The sequence below is a fragment of the Nicotiana tabacum genome, chromosome 4 (assembly GCF_000715075.1).
Source record: "Nicotiana tabacum cultivar K326 chromosome 4, ASM71507v2, whole genome shotgun sequence".
Lineage (NCBI taxonomy): Eukaryota > Viridiplantae > Streptophyta > Magnoliopsida > Solanales > Solanaceae > Nicotiana > Nicotiana tabacum.
This window is the reverse complement of record NC_134083.1, coordinates 30,431,532-30,448,729: the sequence shown is the minus strand read 5'-3', so window position 1 is coordinate 30,448,729 and position 17,198 is coordinate 30,431,532. Positions and strand designations below refer to the sequence as shown.

The 17,198-nt window shown below is 35.4% G+C and overlaps 1 protein-coding gene and 1 pseudogene across 1 annotated transcript; both read right to left on the bottom strand.

Annotated features, from left to right (window-relative positions):
* Nucleotides 1-9,551: 9,551 nt before the first annotated feature.
* On the bottom strand, nucleotides 9,552-10,112 carry LOC142179853 (uncharacterized). Its single transcript, XM_075250738.1, has one exon. The coding sequence runs from the start codon at nucleotides 10,110-10,112 to the stop codon at nucleotides 9,552-9,554; it is 561 nt and encodes a 186-aa protein (XP_075106839.1).
* Nucleotides 10,113-16,079: 5,967 nt separating this feature from the next.
* LOC142179852 (NAC domain-containing protein 78-like) lies at nucleotides 16,080-16,738 on the bottom strand (annotated as a pseudogene).
* Nucleotides 16,739-17,198: the final 460 nt, after the last annotated feature.

Below are 17,198 nucleotides of genomic sequence, written 5' to 3'. Positions count from 1 at the left end.
AATCACTTCTACCTGCAGATGATTGGTCGCGCAACTTCTAGTAGATAGGAGACGTGAAAAAAGTTAGCATTTGAAGAGAAACTCGTGCATGTTGAAATCATTCTCTTTTGTGATGATAATATTTGCTGTTTATTTTTTTCAATTCCCAATAGCGAGTTCAGAAACGTACTCTTTGGTATGTACATTGTTGTTGCATTTCTTGTAGGAAAAGCAAAAAACTTAGTAAAAGAAATACAACTTGTGATTGTGTCTTCTTTTTTTGTCACATATTCTTATCTATTGTAAAAGACTGCAGTCGTCAATCTATATATATATATATAATAGAGGGACTTGAGAAAATGAGTTGGCACCTCTCATAAATCAAGAAGTGTATTTATCTATTATCTCTTTTGTTTTTACATTTACTACTCACATTTTAAGACAAAATCAATTATTACTTAAAAAAGGCACCGTTTAACAATACTAATTACTTCTACCTCCGTTAAGACCAATGAAAGAGGAATAAAGCTGCCGATTCACAAACGACAAGCTAAAAATCAGGCTTTTCAATTTCAGGAGGGTATGCGAAGCCACATCTCTTTGCCACCATTATAGTTTCATATGTTCAAGGAACTCTCACAGCCATTCTGATGGATCTTCCGCAAATTCGTCACCACCGGTAAACCTTCAACTTTGGTATCTACAAGAAGATGCTATAACAACTTATTTTATTTTGCTGTTTAATTTTGGATTATATTTTAATGGTCATTTAGGGTTCATTACCGTATGTCTGACTTGGGTATGACTGACTGTTATTTCCTTCAGAAATACTGGTGATGTGAATTAAAACTAAAAGGGTGGATATTTAAAGCATGTACCTTGCTATTGTGATACATTTGTTATTCAATTTTTCTTCCCTGTAATTTGTAGATTACTACAACTAAAGCTAAAACATTTCCAGGAAAGAAGCAGTGTAGTCTTTCACCAAAATGAACACAACTGTTCTCCAAAAATAATTTTTACCATAAGGTTGACTCATGGAATTATCAGGAACAGTTTAGGATGGCCTTTAATTTTTATATGATCATTGTAACTGGATTTTATCTTACATGATATATCAAATGTAATTCATTTACATTTGCTTTCCTTGTGTCTTTCCGATCTATTTATGAGTCATGACATGTACCTTGCTATTATGATACATTTATAATTCAGTTTTTATACGCTGTAATTTGTTGATTACTATGAATCAAACTAAACTGTTTTCTGGAAAAGAATCAAAGTAGATTTTTGCCACAATTAAAAAAGATGTTCTCTAAAAAAAGATCACCATAAAATTGACTCTGGGATCAGGATTTATCTTTCATGATATATGTAGATCATTTACATTTGCTTTCATTATATTTTTCCGGTCTTACCTTACTATTCATGTGATATATTTGTAGTTCAGTTATTGTTCCCTGTTGTTTTATATATTGGTACCGGCATTAAAGTTATTTTGAAAAACATACATGGACTCATGCATTTTGACACGTATAATTGAGTGAAGAGAAAAGAAAATCGAATGGTACATGTGAAATAAGTGATCATGAATCATTATATGTATTGACAATTAGGGAAGTGCTATTTCTAACTAGATTTTTAAATAGAAGATTAACTTTTAATTCTTGCCTGCATTGTTTTTAGGCCCTAACCTTTGTAGAAAATAATTGGTTTAGCTACACTGCCACTTTTTAACTTACCTTCGTTATGCAATAGGCATTACAGTTTATTTCCAAGTGGAGAACTCCATTCAAGAAAAAACAAACGCAACATACTCCTAAAATAGCATGATTACAAGTTTATTATTTTTATTTACCTATTCTTCTAATTTCCACACCTTATGCACCAATATCTTTCACAGTTTTTTTTTCATGTAGTGCATAACTATTAATTGGCTTACTGATCTACAATCACCTTTTATTTCTACAGCTTTTGCAACTCACAGGGAAAGAAGATGGAATCACCCCTCCCCTAAAAATGGAATTATCCTCTATCATCGACATGATCATATCAGAGGCATTTTGAAAAACAGGATGAGAAGGAGTGATGACTGGGTCAACTCGAAAATTCAGGAAAAAAGTGTCATTTCATCCATGTTAGAATTCTATACCTCAGATGGCGGTATTATTAGGTCTTCTGATGCATTTGCATTAATCAGTGAGAACGAGTTCTTCTATAAACAATACCGAGAATACATGACCAAAACATCTTTCTTCTCTGTGGGATTGGCAACGTAGATTTATTTGAGCAGTTTATTGGCATTAGTTGTTCATACGACATCATATTGTGGTTGGTCGATGGTCCTAACAAGGAAAGATTATACCACTTTTATTACCTCGCATTGTTGCACTGCAGATTCTGAATTTTGGATATTCTTGTTTTTGTAAAATTGTATAAGTACAAAGGAGGGGCAAGTGAACGAATGTCAAAATAACAAATTGAGAGGCCTTATGTGTAAGATCAAATCACATTGTATGTAATTTTGCCTTAGCATTAATAATATTAGAAGTTGTGGTTACAGCACTATAAGAGTAATCTAATTAAAACTAAATTATGGCCATTGTAGACATTAGTTGCTCATGATTTATTATTGCTTTTTTAGTACCCAAAATAGAAAGTAAAACAAGAAAAATAAAAATTATTTATACCATATAAGAATGATGTCAGTAAAATTCTAATCTCACTCATTGAATTGTTGTTGACTGCTAAATTTGGATTAACGGTACATTATTAAATGCAGTAAAATTCTCAAAACGGGAATAGCTGACATTCATGAAGATTATTTTGGCTTCGCTATAGCTATTACTAAATGCTATTTGAAATAATATTTGGAGATCAAATACTTTTGTTTTTCACACTTCAACCAAATAACGTCCAAATGCATACTTTAACCTTTTCATTTCACGGGTTGTAATCAATGTAATAGTTCATGATAAAGTCATGAATTTATTTGATTAGTAGAGATTGAGTTTCTTTTATAGGACATTAATTATGTAATCATATTTTATTTTCCTTTACGACTGCGCGAAGCGCGGATACATTTACTAGTTTTTCAGTAAACTAAGAGTCCTCTGATTGTAACTTGATTTAGGGAAAAAAAAGTGTCTTTGATTATGTTGACTGACGTACTTATGGATAGTCTTCTCATATTGATAGAGTTTTCCTGTTAGTATGTGTTCTCTATACGACGAGTTCTTTATGAAATACAATTACATGCTTTTTCTGAGAAGAAATGGCTTACATCTGCAAATATTAATAGAGGTGGCATGTACTTAGCTAGCGTTTGGCCATAGATTGTCAAATTTGTTCTGAAAAATCTGATTTGGGTGAAGTTTGGTTTGAAGATGAAAATGTGTTTGGACATCAGTTTTCAAAACATATTTCCCAAATTTATTTTGAAAAAACATGAAACATGACTTATACCCACAAGTTCTAAAAATTATCATAAATACCCAACAGTACAATTATCAATAACATTCGTTATATTATCGCAAACCATAGTCCTGAACATAAATAAATTTGATACAAAATTATCATTTTTACAATGAACTACATGATAGATACACTATGAGGTGACCGAGAAGACGAAATAACATTGTTACAAAATAATAAATTATGGGTTCTTTTATAAAATACAAAAGTTTAGGACAATTTTTTAAAAAATATAATAGTGATATTTTGGCCCAAAACTAGCTATTGAGCTGGTTTTGGGATTTGGGATTTGAGATTTTGGATTTTGCCAAAATGTAGGCAAAATCTATGGCCAAATATGTGTTTACCAAATAAAATCTAAATTTATTTTGGCAAAATCTATGGCCAAACGGGTCCTTAATCTTGGGCAGCCTTCTTTAGATATAGTTTTACCAAGTTCACTAAAGTTATCAAATGTAAATTGGTATGCTTCTTCTCTCATTATCAATACTTGTATTTATATAAGTCATGCTATTCATCTACTAATATTTTAATAAAGTTTCACTTGATTCTGCTTCAGCAATACTGTTATCAACTCATTTTTTAAATAAAAATGATCATAAATATTTTCATGCATACTCCTTTTAAGTCCATGCGGATCAACTAGGCTCGCACTTTCTGCAGGGTCTTTCCTTTCTGATGATTTAGTTCACAACACGCTCAGCTCGATCTACTTTTTGACGAACTTATATGATATTGAAAACTGAAATTTAAAAGTCAAAGGGTAAAAAACTTTGTGCGATTTGCTTTTGGGTCCTTGCAGATATTGTCACTGTACATTTTTTTACAATAGTTTGGTACTTGAAAAAAATCATGACAAAGAATTTGAAAAATTAGTGAGACCTCTCACAAGAGAAAGTCGAAATATTACGGTGAGAATCAGAAGTAACACAATGTATAAGGAAACAATATAGGTTTCGGAGAAATTCAAAAATAGCCAGATTTACAAGTGATAATTAAAAAATAGCCACAATTTCAAAAGTAATCGAAATTTACTCACTTTTTATGTAAAGATAAATCTGAACGAAAATACTGTTCAAAATCCGGAAAATATTCCAGCATAATATACTGGAGTTTCAGTATAATATACAGGAACTCCAAAATCTGACCTCAACTCGACTCTCAAATCTACAAATCTAATTTTCAAATTTCTAAGTTTCAATCTCTGATTTACACCTCAAAATCATGTAATTTAGTCAGATTACTCGATGATAATTCAATATTATGGAGTAGAAATGATCACAAGGGACTTACCTCAAGTTTTCCTTGAAAATATATCAAAAATCGCCTCTCCCCAAGCTCCAATTTGTCAAAAATGGCAAATGGGACGAAGTCCCTGTTTTTATAATTCTGCCCAGACATCCTCGGTTCTGCCTCGATCTTGGCCTTCGATCGAGGTCCTCGATCCTGGTCCTCGGTCATGTCCCTCGATCCTGGTTCTCGATCCTAGGCTCGATCATGGCTTCGATCGTGCCCCTCGATCCTGGTTCTCGATCTGGGCTTCGATCGTGGCCCTCGACCTTGAGCTCGATCATGCCTTCGATCGTGGCCCTCGACTCTGGGATCGATCATGGCTTCGATCGTGGCCCTCGACCCTGAGCTTGATCTGGGCTTCGATCGTGGCCCTCGACCCTGAGCTCGATCTGGGCTCGATTTCTGGGCAGAAGCAATTTCCAACAGAAGGAAATTGCAGCAGCTGTTCTAGTTCAATTTTTGATCCGTTAACCATCCGAAACTCACCCGAGGCCCTCGGGACCTCAACCAAATATATCAACAAGTCCTAAAACATCATACGAACTTAGTCGCATCCTCAAATCACCTCAAACAACGCTAAAACCATGAATTACACCCCAATTCAAGCCTAATAAACTTTGAAATTTCTAATTTCTACAAACAACACCGGAACCTATCAAATCACGTCCGATTGACTTTAAATTTTGCACACAAGTGCTAAATGACATAACAGAGGTATTTCAATTTTTAAAATCGGATTCCGACCCCAATATCAAAAAGTCAACCCCCGGTCAAACTTCTCAAAAATAAAACTTTCGGCATTTCAAGCCTAATTCCTCTATGGACTCCCAAATAATATTTCGGACACGCTCCTAAGCCCAAAATTACCATACGGAGCTATTGGAATCATCAAAATTCAAATCCGAGGTCGTTTACATATAGGTCCATATCCGGTCCACTTTTCTAACTTAAAATTTTTAATTATGAGACTAAGTGTCTCATTTCACTCCGAGTTCCATCCGGACTCGAACCAACTAACCCGATATAACATAATATAGTTGAATAATACAAAAAGAAGTAGGAATGGGGAAAATAATGTTACAACTCTCGAAACGACCGACCGGGTCGTTACACTTATTTTCTAAAATTTGCAACACCAAAAAGGCAAAACGACATTCCTCACTTAAGGGCCAAGAAGTGCAAGATGCGATATCTATTGCTTGGTTCCTTTATTTTCACACCACCACCCCAAGAACGTGACAGAAAAATTGATGCAAAATTGGGGGCGCAATTTATATCCTCAAAGTGGAAGGAGAAGTGGTGAAAGTGATGGCGTCGTGCCGCGACGTTAAATCAAGCGCTTGTTGGGAGGCAACCCAGTTTTATTTTTATTTTTGTTTTTACTTTTATTTTTTTATTGTGTTATTTTTGTGTTTTGTATGAGTACGAGCATGGAATCAAAGCCAATAGGCTTGTGAAAAAGCGAGCAGGTGGTTGGAACTAAGTGTGAGGTACCTGCACAAAGGATCATACCTGGGAGAAGTCTGAGTATCCCGTGAGCTGCTAATTCTTCGGCATGTGGCCTACCAGAGAGTCTCTTGTACCCTCTTGTTATTTACAATATGCATTGAGGACATTGCACAATTTTAAGTGTGGGGTGAGGAGATTGTCTAGGTAATTTTTTGTGCTATCCTAGCTTAATTGTAGTATTCTTTCTTAGTGTAGTGATTTTTGTTTTAAAAATAAAAGTTTTTAAAAAAATGAAAATTGAAAAAAAAAAAAGAAGAAAATTTTGACTTTTCCCGACGATAGATTTTCTTGGACAACTTTCTTGAGGGATTAAGGTCCAATGAAAAATAAATTCAAAATTATTTTCTTTTTGTTCTAGTTAGTTTTAGTTAGGTAATAATCCCCCTTGGTTTTTCTTTGTGCATCGGTTCTTTTTCAGGGGATGTAACTTGAACCGGGTAATTTTTTATTTTTTATTTTTAGGATTAGATTTTATTTTTAGGAGCAGAAAAACCTTTTGTGAATTTTTTGATATTAGCACATTTAGGCCTAAGCTTGAGTAGTACTTTCCTCTGAGTGCTTGAGTAATGAATAAAATAGCAGACTTTCTGACACTTAAGCTCAGGGTTGTGACTCTGTATATAGCTTATTCTTATTTTGTCGTTCGCTATGACCCTGTCTGTCTTAGAGTAGAATTGATCCATCTTGATTGATATTGTGCCATGTGTGGTGAGGATTTCTTACATATATTCCATGTTTTGCATCTTAGTCTATAACTTGCCCTACATGTTATTGAAGCGAAATAAAAGTGTTGCTCTGTTTAGAAGATGATAATAGGCTTTTTTTTATATGTCTTGTGAATTTTAGCCTTTTCAGATATTGTACCACTAGTTAGCCCGTTGAGCCTGTAGCCTTTTGTTTGGAAGCCGTATTTTTGCCTTGATTCTTTTGTTGTATCCATAGTTTTTGCACCCTGCTTTCTTGAGCATTGTTGTTTAGATTGTAATATTAATTGATAAATTTGAAGAAAGGGATGATTAAGTGTAAAATAGTGACCAACAATAGCTGAAAAGTGATGAAAAGGTCCTCTTGAAAAGAATGTGACATGAAAAAAAAAGAGAATGAAAAATTGTTGTGAAACAAAAATTAAACGCTCTTGATATGAGGGAAATACATGTGAAACAATTGATGAAGAGAGGGCTGAAAAATAAAGTGAAGAGTAGAAAATAATGGGCGATGAAGTCTAACATTGCAAAGTGCTTAGGGAAGTGTAAGTTACTATTATATAGTTCTCCTACCCGTCCCCTAGCCAACATTATAACCCGTTAAAGTTCTATTTGATTCTATTCGAGCACACTTAATTAGTAGAGATGTGCATAATGGGCAAGCCTATGGTTCTTTGTGCATACATGTGAATTCTTTTGTGAGTGCGAGAGTTATTCTTTGATGCTAAGTCCTTAAATTATATTCATTCTTTGATTTGAGTGTATGGACTATTTATTCTTGTGAGGGCACTTGTTTCATGATAGATAGGTGATGTTATTAGCTTTATTTGACATAGTAAGTGAGAGACCTAAAATTTGATAAGTTAGAGTCCATCTATGAGGTTAGGAGGTTAGAAGTTTGTTGTTTGTTTGTGACTTGTATATCTTGCACGATGATCGGGAAGTGTATATCAGATGGTTTGAGTTGCTATAGGGCCTAATTGTTAGTATCAATCGAAGTGGTGATGTTGCTAGGCTTGATTTATTAAGAGTGGTTTTAATGCTTACTCGAGAACGAGCAAGAGTCAAAGTGTGGAGTGTTGATGTTCGGCAAGATATGCATATATTTAACCATTATTGCCTCACATTATAGCATTTTTAATCATATTTTGAGTATTAATTATATTAGTTTATGCTTAATATTATATTTTAACTATGTAGGAATGAAGCGCTGTGAAGATGAAGAAATTTGGAGCAAAACTGAATAAAACGCGAAAGAAAAAGAAAGGAAAACAAATGAATATAAAAAGGAGAAAAATGGGGGGAACACCCTCTGGTGTTTGTCCCCCCAAGTGAAAGACAAGAAAAAGAGAAATAAGCAAGGCTTCTAACGCACGAAGAATTTGAAATTGAAAAACATTCACTTCCTCCAGCGCATAGCGCTGTCCGAAAGTTGCGATTGCAGGATTTTCCTATTCTGCTCGAGACAAGGTTATTTCGGCCCTACATAATTTTAGCTCATATAAAAGGGGTTCTAAACCTAATTTGGAGGGGATCTAACATACTTTGAGGGAGAATTCACGTAGAGGAACACATATCACGCTTGGAGGAGGCTTTTAACTAGTTTTTCTTCTCTTCTCTTCCTTTAATCTCATAGTTTATTAGTTCTAGACTTTTGGGTGCTACATGAACGTTGTAGTTTGAAGCTTGAATTATTCTTATTATTTTATCATATTGGTTTATTTATTCAATCTTGCACTTAATTATTTGATTGCTTGATCACCAATTAAATACTATCTACGAATCCAGGATTGAACTCGGGAGAGGGAATTTTAGATTGCATATAAGATTGAGTTGAGCGAGATCTTGAACTCAAGCATCGGGAACGGATTTGCGGTTAGGATAGGAATATACGTAATCGCCTTGCTTGGTTACTATACAAGAATTATTAATGCGTTCTTGTTAATTCTAATTCCATAGGAATATAGGCGTTAGGTTAGCTTGAATAGACGAGTAGTACTTCGGGAGAAGTCTACGAGTAATATTAACCATGTGAATCAATAAACTAGATAAATTAATTAGATAATTTAAGTGGAAAACTCAAAGTGATTGTTAGCCAACCCATAACTCTAGAATATCGTCTCTCATTGAATTCGTATCTAAAGTTTCGCCAACTTGTTTCTTTAATTTCTTAGTTTGCTACTCTAGATTAGATGTAGTTAAATATTCATACTTTAGGAATCGCTTGAATAGATTAATTATTTGGGTTTAATTTAGTTGATAGTTAATCACAAGTCCTTGTGGTTACGATATCTGGATTTATAATCCTATATTACTTGTCGACCAAGTATACTTGCTTGTGCGTTTGGGAGCAACAACCTCAAAAATATTTCCATATGTGAGATGCCACCTTGCCACCAATAAAAGTACGATGATGTGTTTCATTTTGAGAGTCAAGACAACAAAAGCATTTGGATACAAAAGTATGACCAACTCTCATAATAGTGTCATCAAAAGGCAATTTATCTTTTAAGATTCTCTGAACCAAAAAAGACATTTTAAAAGGCAAATATTTATTCCATATGCTTTTGAAAAAACAGCTATATCCTTTCTCTACCTAATACAATTCCAAGCCGATGAAGTAGTAAAGCTACCATAACTATTTGGCATCCACACAGGGAGATCAACAGAGTTATGGTTACCAATGGGAATTGACAATATCTGTTCGAACAATAATTCAGGAAGATGTAAATTAGATATATTCCACTTATTATTAACGATAACATCGCTAACAGCTTGATTGCATGGAGGTTCCTGCAAATGGATAATCTGAGCAATAACACCCAATTCTGACCAATTGTCCCACCATAAACTACTATTGCCTGAGTTGATCCTCCATAGTAGTAGCTCTTCCATCTTCTCTATGATCTTTATCAAATTATTCCAAGCGAGAGAATGATTTGGTTTAACATTGTAGTAAACAGGGTGAGAGTTGCTGCAATATTTAGCTTGAAAGAAGTTAGACCACAACGTCTTGCAAGTTCTAAATCGCCACCACCTTTTCATAGTTAAACTATTACTAACATCAACCAACCTCCTGAAACCCAAGCCTCCTTCCTCTACTGGATAGCACAAATTATCCCAAGAACTCGAGTGATATTTTTGTTTTCCCATCTATAGACCCCGAGAAAAATTTGGCCATATAACTTTCGAATTGCTTAAAAAGAGTTTTACGCGGTTCTATGGCAGAAAACAAGTAGATAGGTTGAGACATTTTTTCATGCTTGATAAGAGTTGCTCTACCACCAATATATAGCAACTTACCCTAGCAACCTGTTATCTTCCTCAAAAATTTTGCAATCATATTAATGAAGTGAGATATCCTCTGTCTTCCCACATACAAAGGGCATCCTAAATAGGTGATGGAAAAATTGGCATGATTGAATATATTATAATTTGTCTTCGCCTTTTAATATAGTATATGTATCATTCTCTTTCTTCTTATTATGGCCTCCTCTTCTTATTGGAAGATCATGGAGGCCCTTCCTTCTAGGCCCATGGGTTAATTTGTGTGGGTGTCCAATTGGAAAATCAAGAAGTCACTTTCATTTCAAGCCCAACATTACATGTAGGGGTGTCAAATGGGCGGGTTGGGTTGATTTTGGGTAGGTCAAAATGGGGTGAGTATTTTACGCGTCCAAAAGTTATTTGATCTAAGATGAGCTGGGTCAAGATTGAATAAAAATCAACCCAATTTTAAATGGGTTGAGAAGAATTGAGTCAAGATGGACTGGGTTCAATAAATGGACGAATTCAATAACCAACCCAACTTTGAACGGGTCAATAACCAGCCCAACCTTAGACGGGTCATTCGGGCTTGAGCATAATATACTGGACATGCATAGTTGGTCTTTTAGTTGAAAGAAAACGTGGTGGGGGCCGGATGTTATTAGATTTTCTTGGTGCAGTAGTACTTGCTAGCTATTTCTAGGTTCTGCATAAGCGTTTAAGCTCGCAGAATTTCCAATTTTTTTCTCCTCCCCACTTGATGTGTGGTGAATTTAGGAACTTTACTGATAAGAACTTGAAATGAGAATTACAAATTACTAGATATTGTAAAATATATTTTGTGACTAGAGTTGTCAGTTGTGCCTTTGGGGACATCCAACAAAACTGGGACTAGAGTTGTCAGTTTGTTTTTGGTGTTGCATAAACTTAAATCGAAGAAAACCATGTAGCTGTTGAGATTTCTGATAACGTGGAGCAGTTATCTTGACTGTGAATGCTCTTAGGATCTAGTGTTTCCTTTATTTTCCATAGCCATTTATTTCTTACGATCTGGTGTTTCTTATTTTTTTTTCCATCGCTGCTGCAACTTTGCTTTCCTAAGCGGAAGGTATATCAAAAACTGCCTCTCTACCTTCACAAAACAGGGGTAAGATCTACATATATACTACCTCCCCAGACTTTCACCCGTGGGATTATATTGGGTGGTTTGTTATTGTTGATCTTCCCAAAGCAGAAAAAGGTATGTCCAATTTATAAGGGATTTATGAATGCGGAGTTATCAGATTTATTTGGTACATATCTTAGCAGAGTTAGGTGGTTTTTTCTAATTTTTTTTGGTAGACAAAGTTATTCGGTATTTGCTGCAACACGAAAAGTTCCAGCATAATATACTGGAGATTGGAGCACCTGTGTATAAACTTTCATCATATTATGTTGGAACTCTAGCACACGGAAAGTTTCAACATAATATACTGGAGATTGGAGCACCAGTGTATGAACTTCCAGCATATTATGTTAGAACTCGAGCATATTATGAAATTTCAGCATGTTATGCTGGATGCTCACATGTAAAAAATTCGAACTCCAGCATATTTTGCTGGAATATTTTCCGGATTTTGAACAGTGTTTGTCACAACCCAATTTCTCTTATAGGTTGTGATGGTGCCCAACGTCGCCGCTAGGCAAACCAACGGTGAATTAGCCGTGTATTTATTCTTTTTAATAATTTCAAAATAGTTGATATTTATTTATTAAATAAGTGAGAAGTGGAAAATTTAATAAAGTAAAGCGACAACTAATGAAAGAGCGAATGTAGTGAAATAAATGCTCAAAAGACACAAAGTCTCCTAGCATGTTTCCAAGACCTGGTGTCACAAGTGTATGAGAAACTAGTAGAATATACAAAATACTAAGCTACTGTTTGAAATAGAGTAGATAGAAAGTAAATACAAAAGAGATACTGTGGGTGATGTAGAACGGCCTCAGAGAGCAGCTCACCACTAAGCCTCGGGGTAATGTGGGTGTGCGCCTGGGTGACTGCCAGATGCACCTGCCTCAGATCCTGCACGTTTAGTGCAGAAGTATAGCGTGAGAACATAAACAACATGTACACAGTAAGTATCCAGTCTAACCTCGAAGAAGTAGTGACGAGGGGTCGACATTGACACTTAGTATGGGCCAATAATAAAATATAGAAATTCTAAATAGGCATGGAATACGTGAATAATAAAAATAACACAATGGCAAGCAATGAATAAATGATCCTTTAACTGATAGTAAATTCCAAAATCTCTATCTAACACATACTAGTTCCAAATCAATTTCGGACATTAAATAAATTATAACCTCTCAAGCCATAACATAATATCAAGTATAATCGAGCTCCGAGTATTATCATCTACGATTTATGCCAAGGTCGTACGGCCCGATCCAAAATACTGTATGCACTGCCAAGAGTCGAACGGCACGAACCAGAGATACATCTATTATACTTCTGATGACGTCCAAATCCACTACTAAAATGTAAATGGACACGGTCGCATGCAATATAATTTACCTAACTATGAGTCGGGGTCAAATCCCACAGAGAACAATATGTAGGCGATTAGGAATGTAGGAAAATTATCACTTATTATGCAATGCCAAACACTTAGAATGGTGGTTGAGAAAATATTATAGCTAAATGCGAAAATGTAAACTAACCTAGAAAGCAAGTAAAATGATCAATGGCTACAGGCATGGATGCATCGGAAATTACACTCAAGTAACGATCCAATATATTTCATAATTTTATAAATATGAGCGAGTTTATTATTTATTAGCCTCAGATAATAATTCTATATTAGCTTCTCTCGAAATCAAGAACCACAAACATTCTTAATCTGATCAAACAGGCTCCCTTTGCTATAAAAGAACTTCACAAACTTTGTAACTCCAGCCTCTTTATAGACTTTGTTACAGATGCTCAACTCAAGCTTGTACAATACTATGTTTTATCAATTTAAGCCACACTGAGAAGTGTCCTCTCTTCCTAGGGTTAGCTAATCCCTTTGGAAACATTTAAGAACAAGAATAATTAAAGAAATAACAGCTCGCTTCATAATAAATAAAAATCGTTTAATACATAAGCACAACAAGGTATTTAATCCACACTTTAAATATGAATATTTCCATAAACAAGATTTAAGTATTGAAAATAAATACTACACACTGAGATATACAATACAAAGCAAGGAAATGGAGAAATGAGCATAAAGGAGTAAGAAATTCTCAACCAAAAGCTTCAATTCTTCAAGGCCCAAGTGTGTGTGCAAGAACCCTAACTCCCAAAACTTGTTCTCTATAGTATATGGACTTAAAATAAGCCAAAGATGTTTCAAGATATGATTAGATCATGTATTTGTGGGTTTGGAGTTGAGAAAATGTGAAATGTCAATACTGCCCAGGTCAGAAACCCGTTGACCGCACCTGCGGAAAGATCCTCGCAGGTGCAGCTCCGCAAATGCGGGCCTTCAATCGCAGATGCGTGAACTCAGGGGATTTTGCCTACTCCGCAGATGCGGACATCGTGGCGCAAGTGCGACTCCGCAGATGCGGATAAACCATCGCAGGTGCGAGCCCATATAGAATTCCCTTTCTCCGCAGATGCGGACAAAATTGTCGCACCAGCGACTCCGCAGGTGCGGAGTTTTTGCCGCAGATGCGGTCCTAGTGAAGCTTAACTCCGCAGATGCGTCCTTCCAGCTCGCAGATGCGAGGTCGCATATGCGGACAGTGTTCCGAAGATGCGGAATCACCGAAGGATTTTGCACTTTTGTACTCGATTTTGCTCAATTCCGCTTCACTTGAATTCAAGTCTCTTCGTGGCATCATTTACCTGAACATATAGCAATACACACCATAAACAACCTCACATTATAATTAAAGGACGCAAAATCTAAAGAAAAGAGATTAGAATGAGTGGTAAAATCACCACTCATCAACACTCCCAACTTAAAGCTTTTGCCTGTCCTAAAGCAAATCAAAACCAACAATTCAGTGAGGTTCTACCATTTAAAGCACAAATGGCATTGCTATCCTAAACAAATCACATTCTATAATTAAGCACCATACTTATGGATTTTATTGGTACTAATAATTAGGCTCAAGCATGTGAATCTCAACCAAACAACTCCCTCATTCAAAATCAACTTTAAGAAATGCAAAGGAGTTTCAAAATAATCAAGTGACAACAAAAAACCTCAAGAAGTGACTCAAAAGCACTAGTCTACTACATATGCTCAATTTACTCATTTCGGGATACATCAATATCACTAATCCATCCTAATTCATATGCCCTCACAAGAAAGAAAGTCCCAAAATCACCATATTTACAATAACAACACAAGGGACAAATGCACAAAGACACTTACTCTCAACAAAGACTTTCAAGTGTTACAAAATATCATGCCATAAACTTGCCCTTATTTTAATTCGCCGCCTATTCAAGAACATTCGTTTGGAGATCCCATAAGGACTTTTTTAGCTTGTAATGTAGGTTTAGGGAAGGGTAGGATAAGCATTTGGGATACAAGTGACTATACCCTCCTTGAACACTACTTACATTTGTCTTTCTTTTTGCACTTTGCTTCTTTTTAAAATACATCGCCCTTATTGGCATCTAGTTAACAACATAGAACCACCTTAAAGTACCTCTCTAATCTTCTCAAGACTCCATATTTATACATACACATATTATTCTCTCCCTTTTTTTCTTCTTATTTTTACTATTTTCTTTTGGAGCTTGAGTAACTTCATATGAACAACTTTGAGGTATATGTTTCTACCCTCAATGTACAACCCGCGATAAAATGGGTAACAAGGGAAAGAAGACGCTTTTAAGTTTTGATATCCATGAGATTAGTCATACTTGCTTTAGAGAGAACTATGTGAAGCAGTTAGGGCCACGAAGAAGGAAAATAGGAGCTGAAATTGTACCTATTCAACCTTTTTCCATATAGCTTTGTAAGCTATTTAGGCAACTAAATCCATTCTTTTGCTACCACAATAATGGAAATATTATCCTTTCTATTACCTCTAAACCAAGAATTGGAACTCTCCAATTTCCATAGAGAAGGAATTAAATTGCTTATTGTTTGTGCTAACACCACACATAAGTTCGATAACACAATCTGCTTGCTAGTTTTGATTAAGATTTTGAATTGCACATGTACAGCCGTGATGGAACATATTACTCCACTTATATTGGGAGGAAAACGGAACAATGAGAAGGAAAAAGATGAAGTATTCTACTGCTGTATAATTCATGCAATAGAATTGATGCATATGTTAACTGTCTCTTTCTCTGCCTTAACCTTTATTTATGAGGAGAAAATAATTTCTTTTGGGAAAAACCTAAACATCCACTTCCTTCCAAATATAGTTAGTATTGACGACTGCAGTCTTTTACAATAGATAAGAATCTATGACAAAAAAAGAAGACACAATCACAAGTTGTATTTCTTTTACTAAGTTTTTTGCTTTTCCTACAAGAAATGCACCAACAATGTACATACCAAAGAGTACGTTTCTGAACTCTCTATTGGGAATTGAAAAAAATAAACAGCAAATATTATCATCACAAAAGAGAATGATTTCAACAAGCACGAGTTTCTCTTCAAATGCTAACTTTTTTCACGTCTCCTATCTACTAGAAGTTGCGCCACCAATCATCAGGAACATCAATATTAACGCCTTCCAATATTCCTTTCATCGCTTCCCAGAATTCGCTGTTATTTGTCTGATGATCAGCTCCGTGGCTTTGCTCAATCTCAGCAGTCAAAAGTTGATCATATGCTTCTTGTTCCAAGGTAGTCAAATTTGTAGTTGCATCCTCTGGTTCCCCCATATGGTAACTTGATTTCCTTCATCACTATTAATCAATGTGCAGTAGTCATCATCAGGTCCATGCAACATAGCTTTGATTATTTGAGCGAGCTCTTGTTCATCCATAGAAACTGCATCATCCTTCACTATTTTCTCTCTTATATTCTTCTTGATTCGGCACACAACAATATCCTCCTTAGGAATATTATTTTCTCTAAAGAAATCATCCCCGACGAAATACTCTTTCATCAGCCAAATTTTGTTATGCTCTCGTTGTTTACTTCTACAATGAAACTTGAAATTTCTTCTAAACCCCACCACAGTTCCCTTACCATTCGTGATAGGAACAATACCTGTTTGGCCTTTCCATGTCCCGTTGGCGCAAGTTCGACGAACCCTTGTATGCTCGCTCTTCTGCTTCTTCAACCGAGTAAAAGAAAATAGCTAACTTTCTCTTCAGAATTAGAATCAGCTCCAAATATCTCCCATGGTGGCCGATCTCCATAAATATCCGCATGTTGGAAAGGGTATTCACTCGACAAAGTCTCGCCCTTTAGGAATCTTTTCAGAAAGTTGATCAACTCTGCATCAGTTGGGTGAAACCGAACACCCATAATACGCCGACGTGCAGCTGGTAGCGTCGACATGGCTTTTTCTTGTGTCTGGAGAATCAACCCAAGAGTGAGACAAGTAACTACCGCAAAACCCAAAGAGAAGAACTACTGTTTCTCTCGAAGTTCGAAGACAAGAACAATGAAAATATACCCTAAACGAATGGCTTGGAAGCTAACTAACGTGAATGCTTAGTGGACTATTTATAGATATCTGATCAGGTTAATTCCAACAGAGAAAATTTAGGAAATAAATTTACTACAGAGGGAAAAAAGTGTTGATATGTGGGGGAAGGTTACGCGAGCTTGGGACTCAAGTTACCTTCTTTCCCTGAATTTTATATTTCCTAAATTGTTTACTCTTGATCTAACTTTACGGGCAATTCATAAAAAGAAAAACAAGACTAACTTAATACTCGATGTTTTAAGACAAGAATATGATAAATAGTCTCCTTACCTTTTCGATTTATCATTTTCGTTTTATTTATTTTAGTAG

What these genes read in the sequence shown, in the direction of transcription:
- LOC142179853 (XM_075250738.1), bottom strand. Translation starts at nt 10,112, where the DNA reads ATGGGAAAACAAAAATATCACTCGAGTTCTTGGGATAATTTGTGCTAT.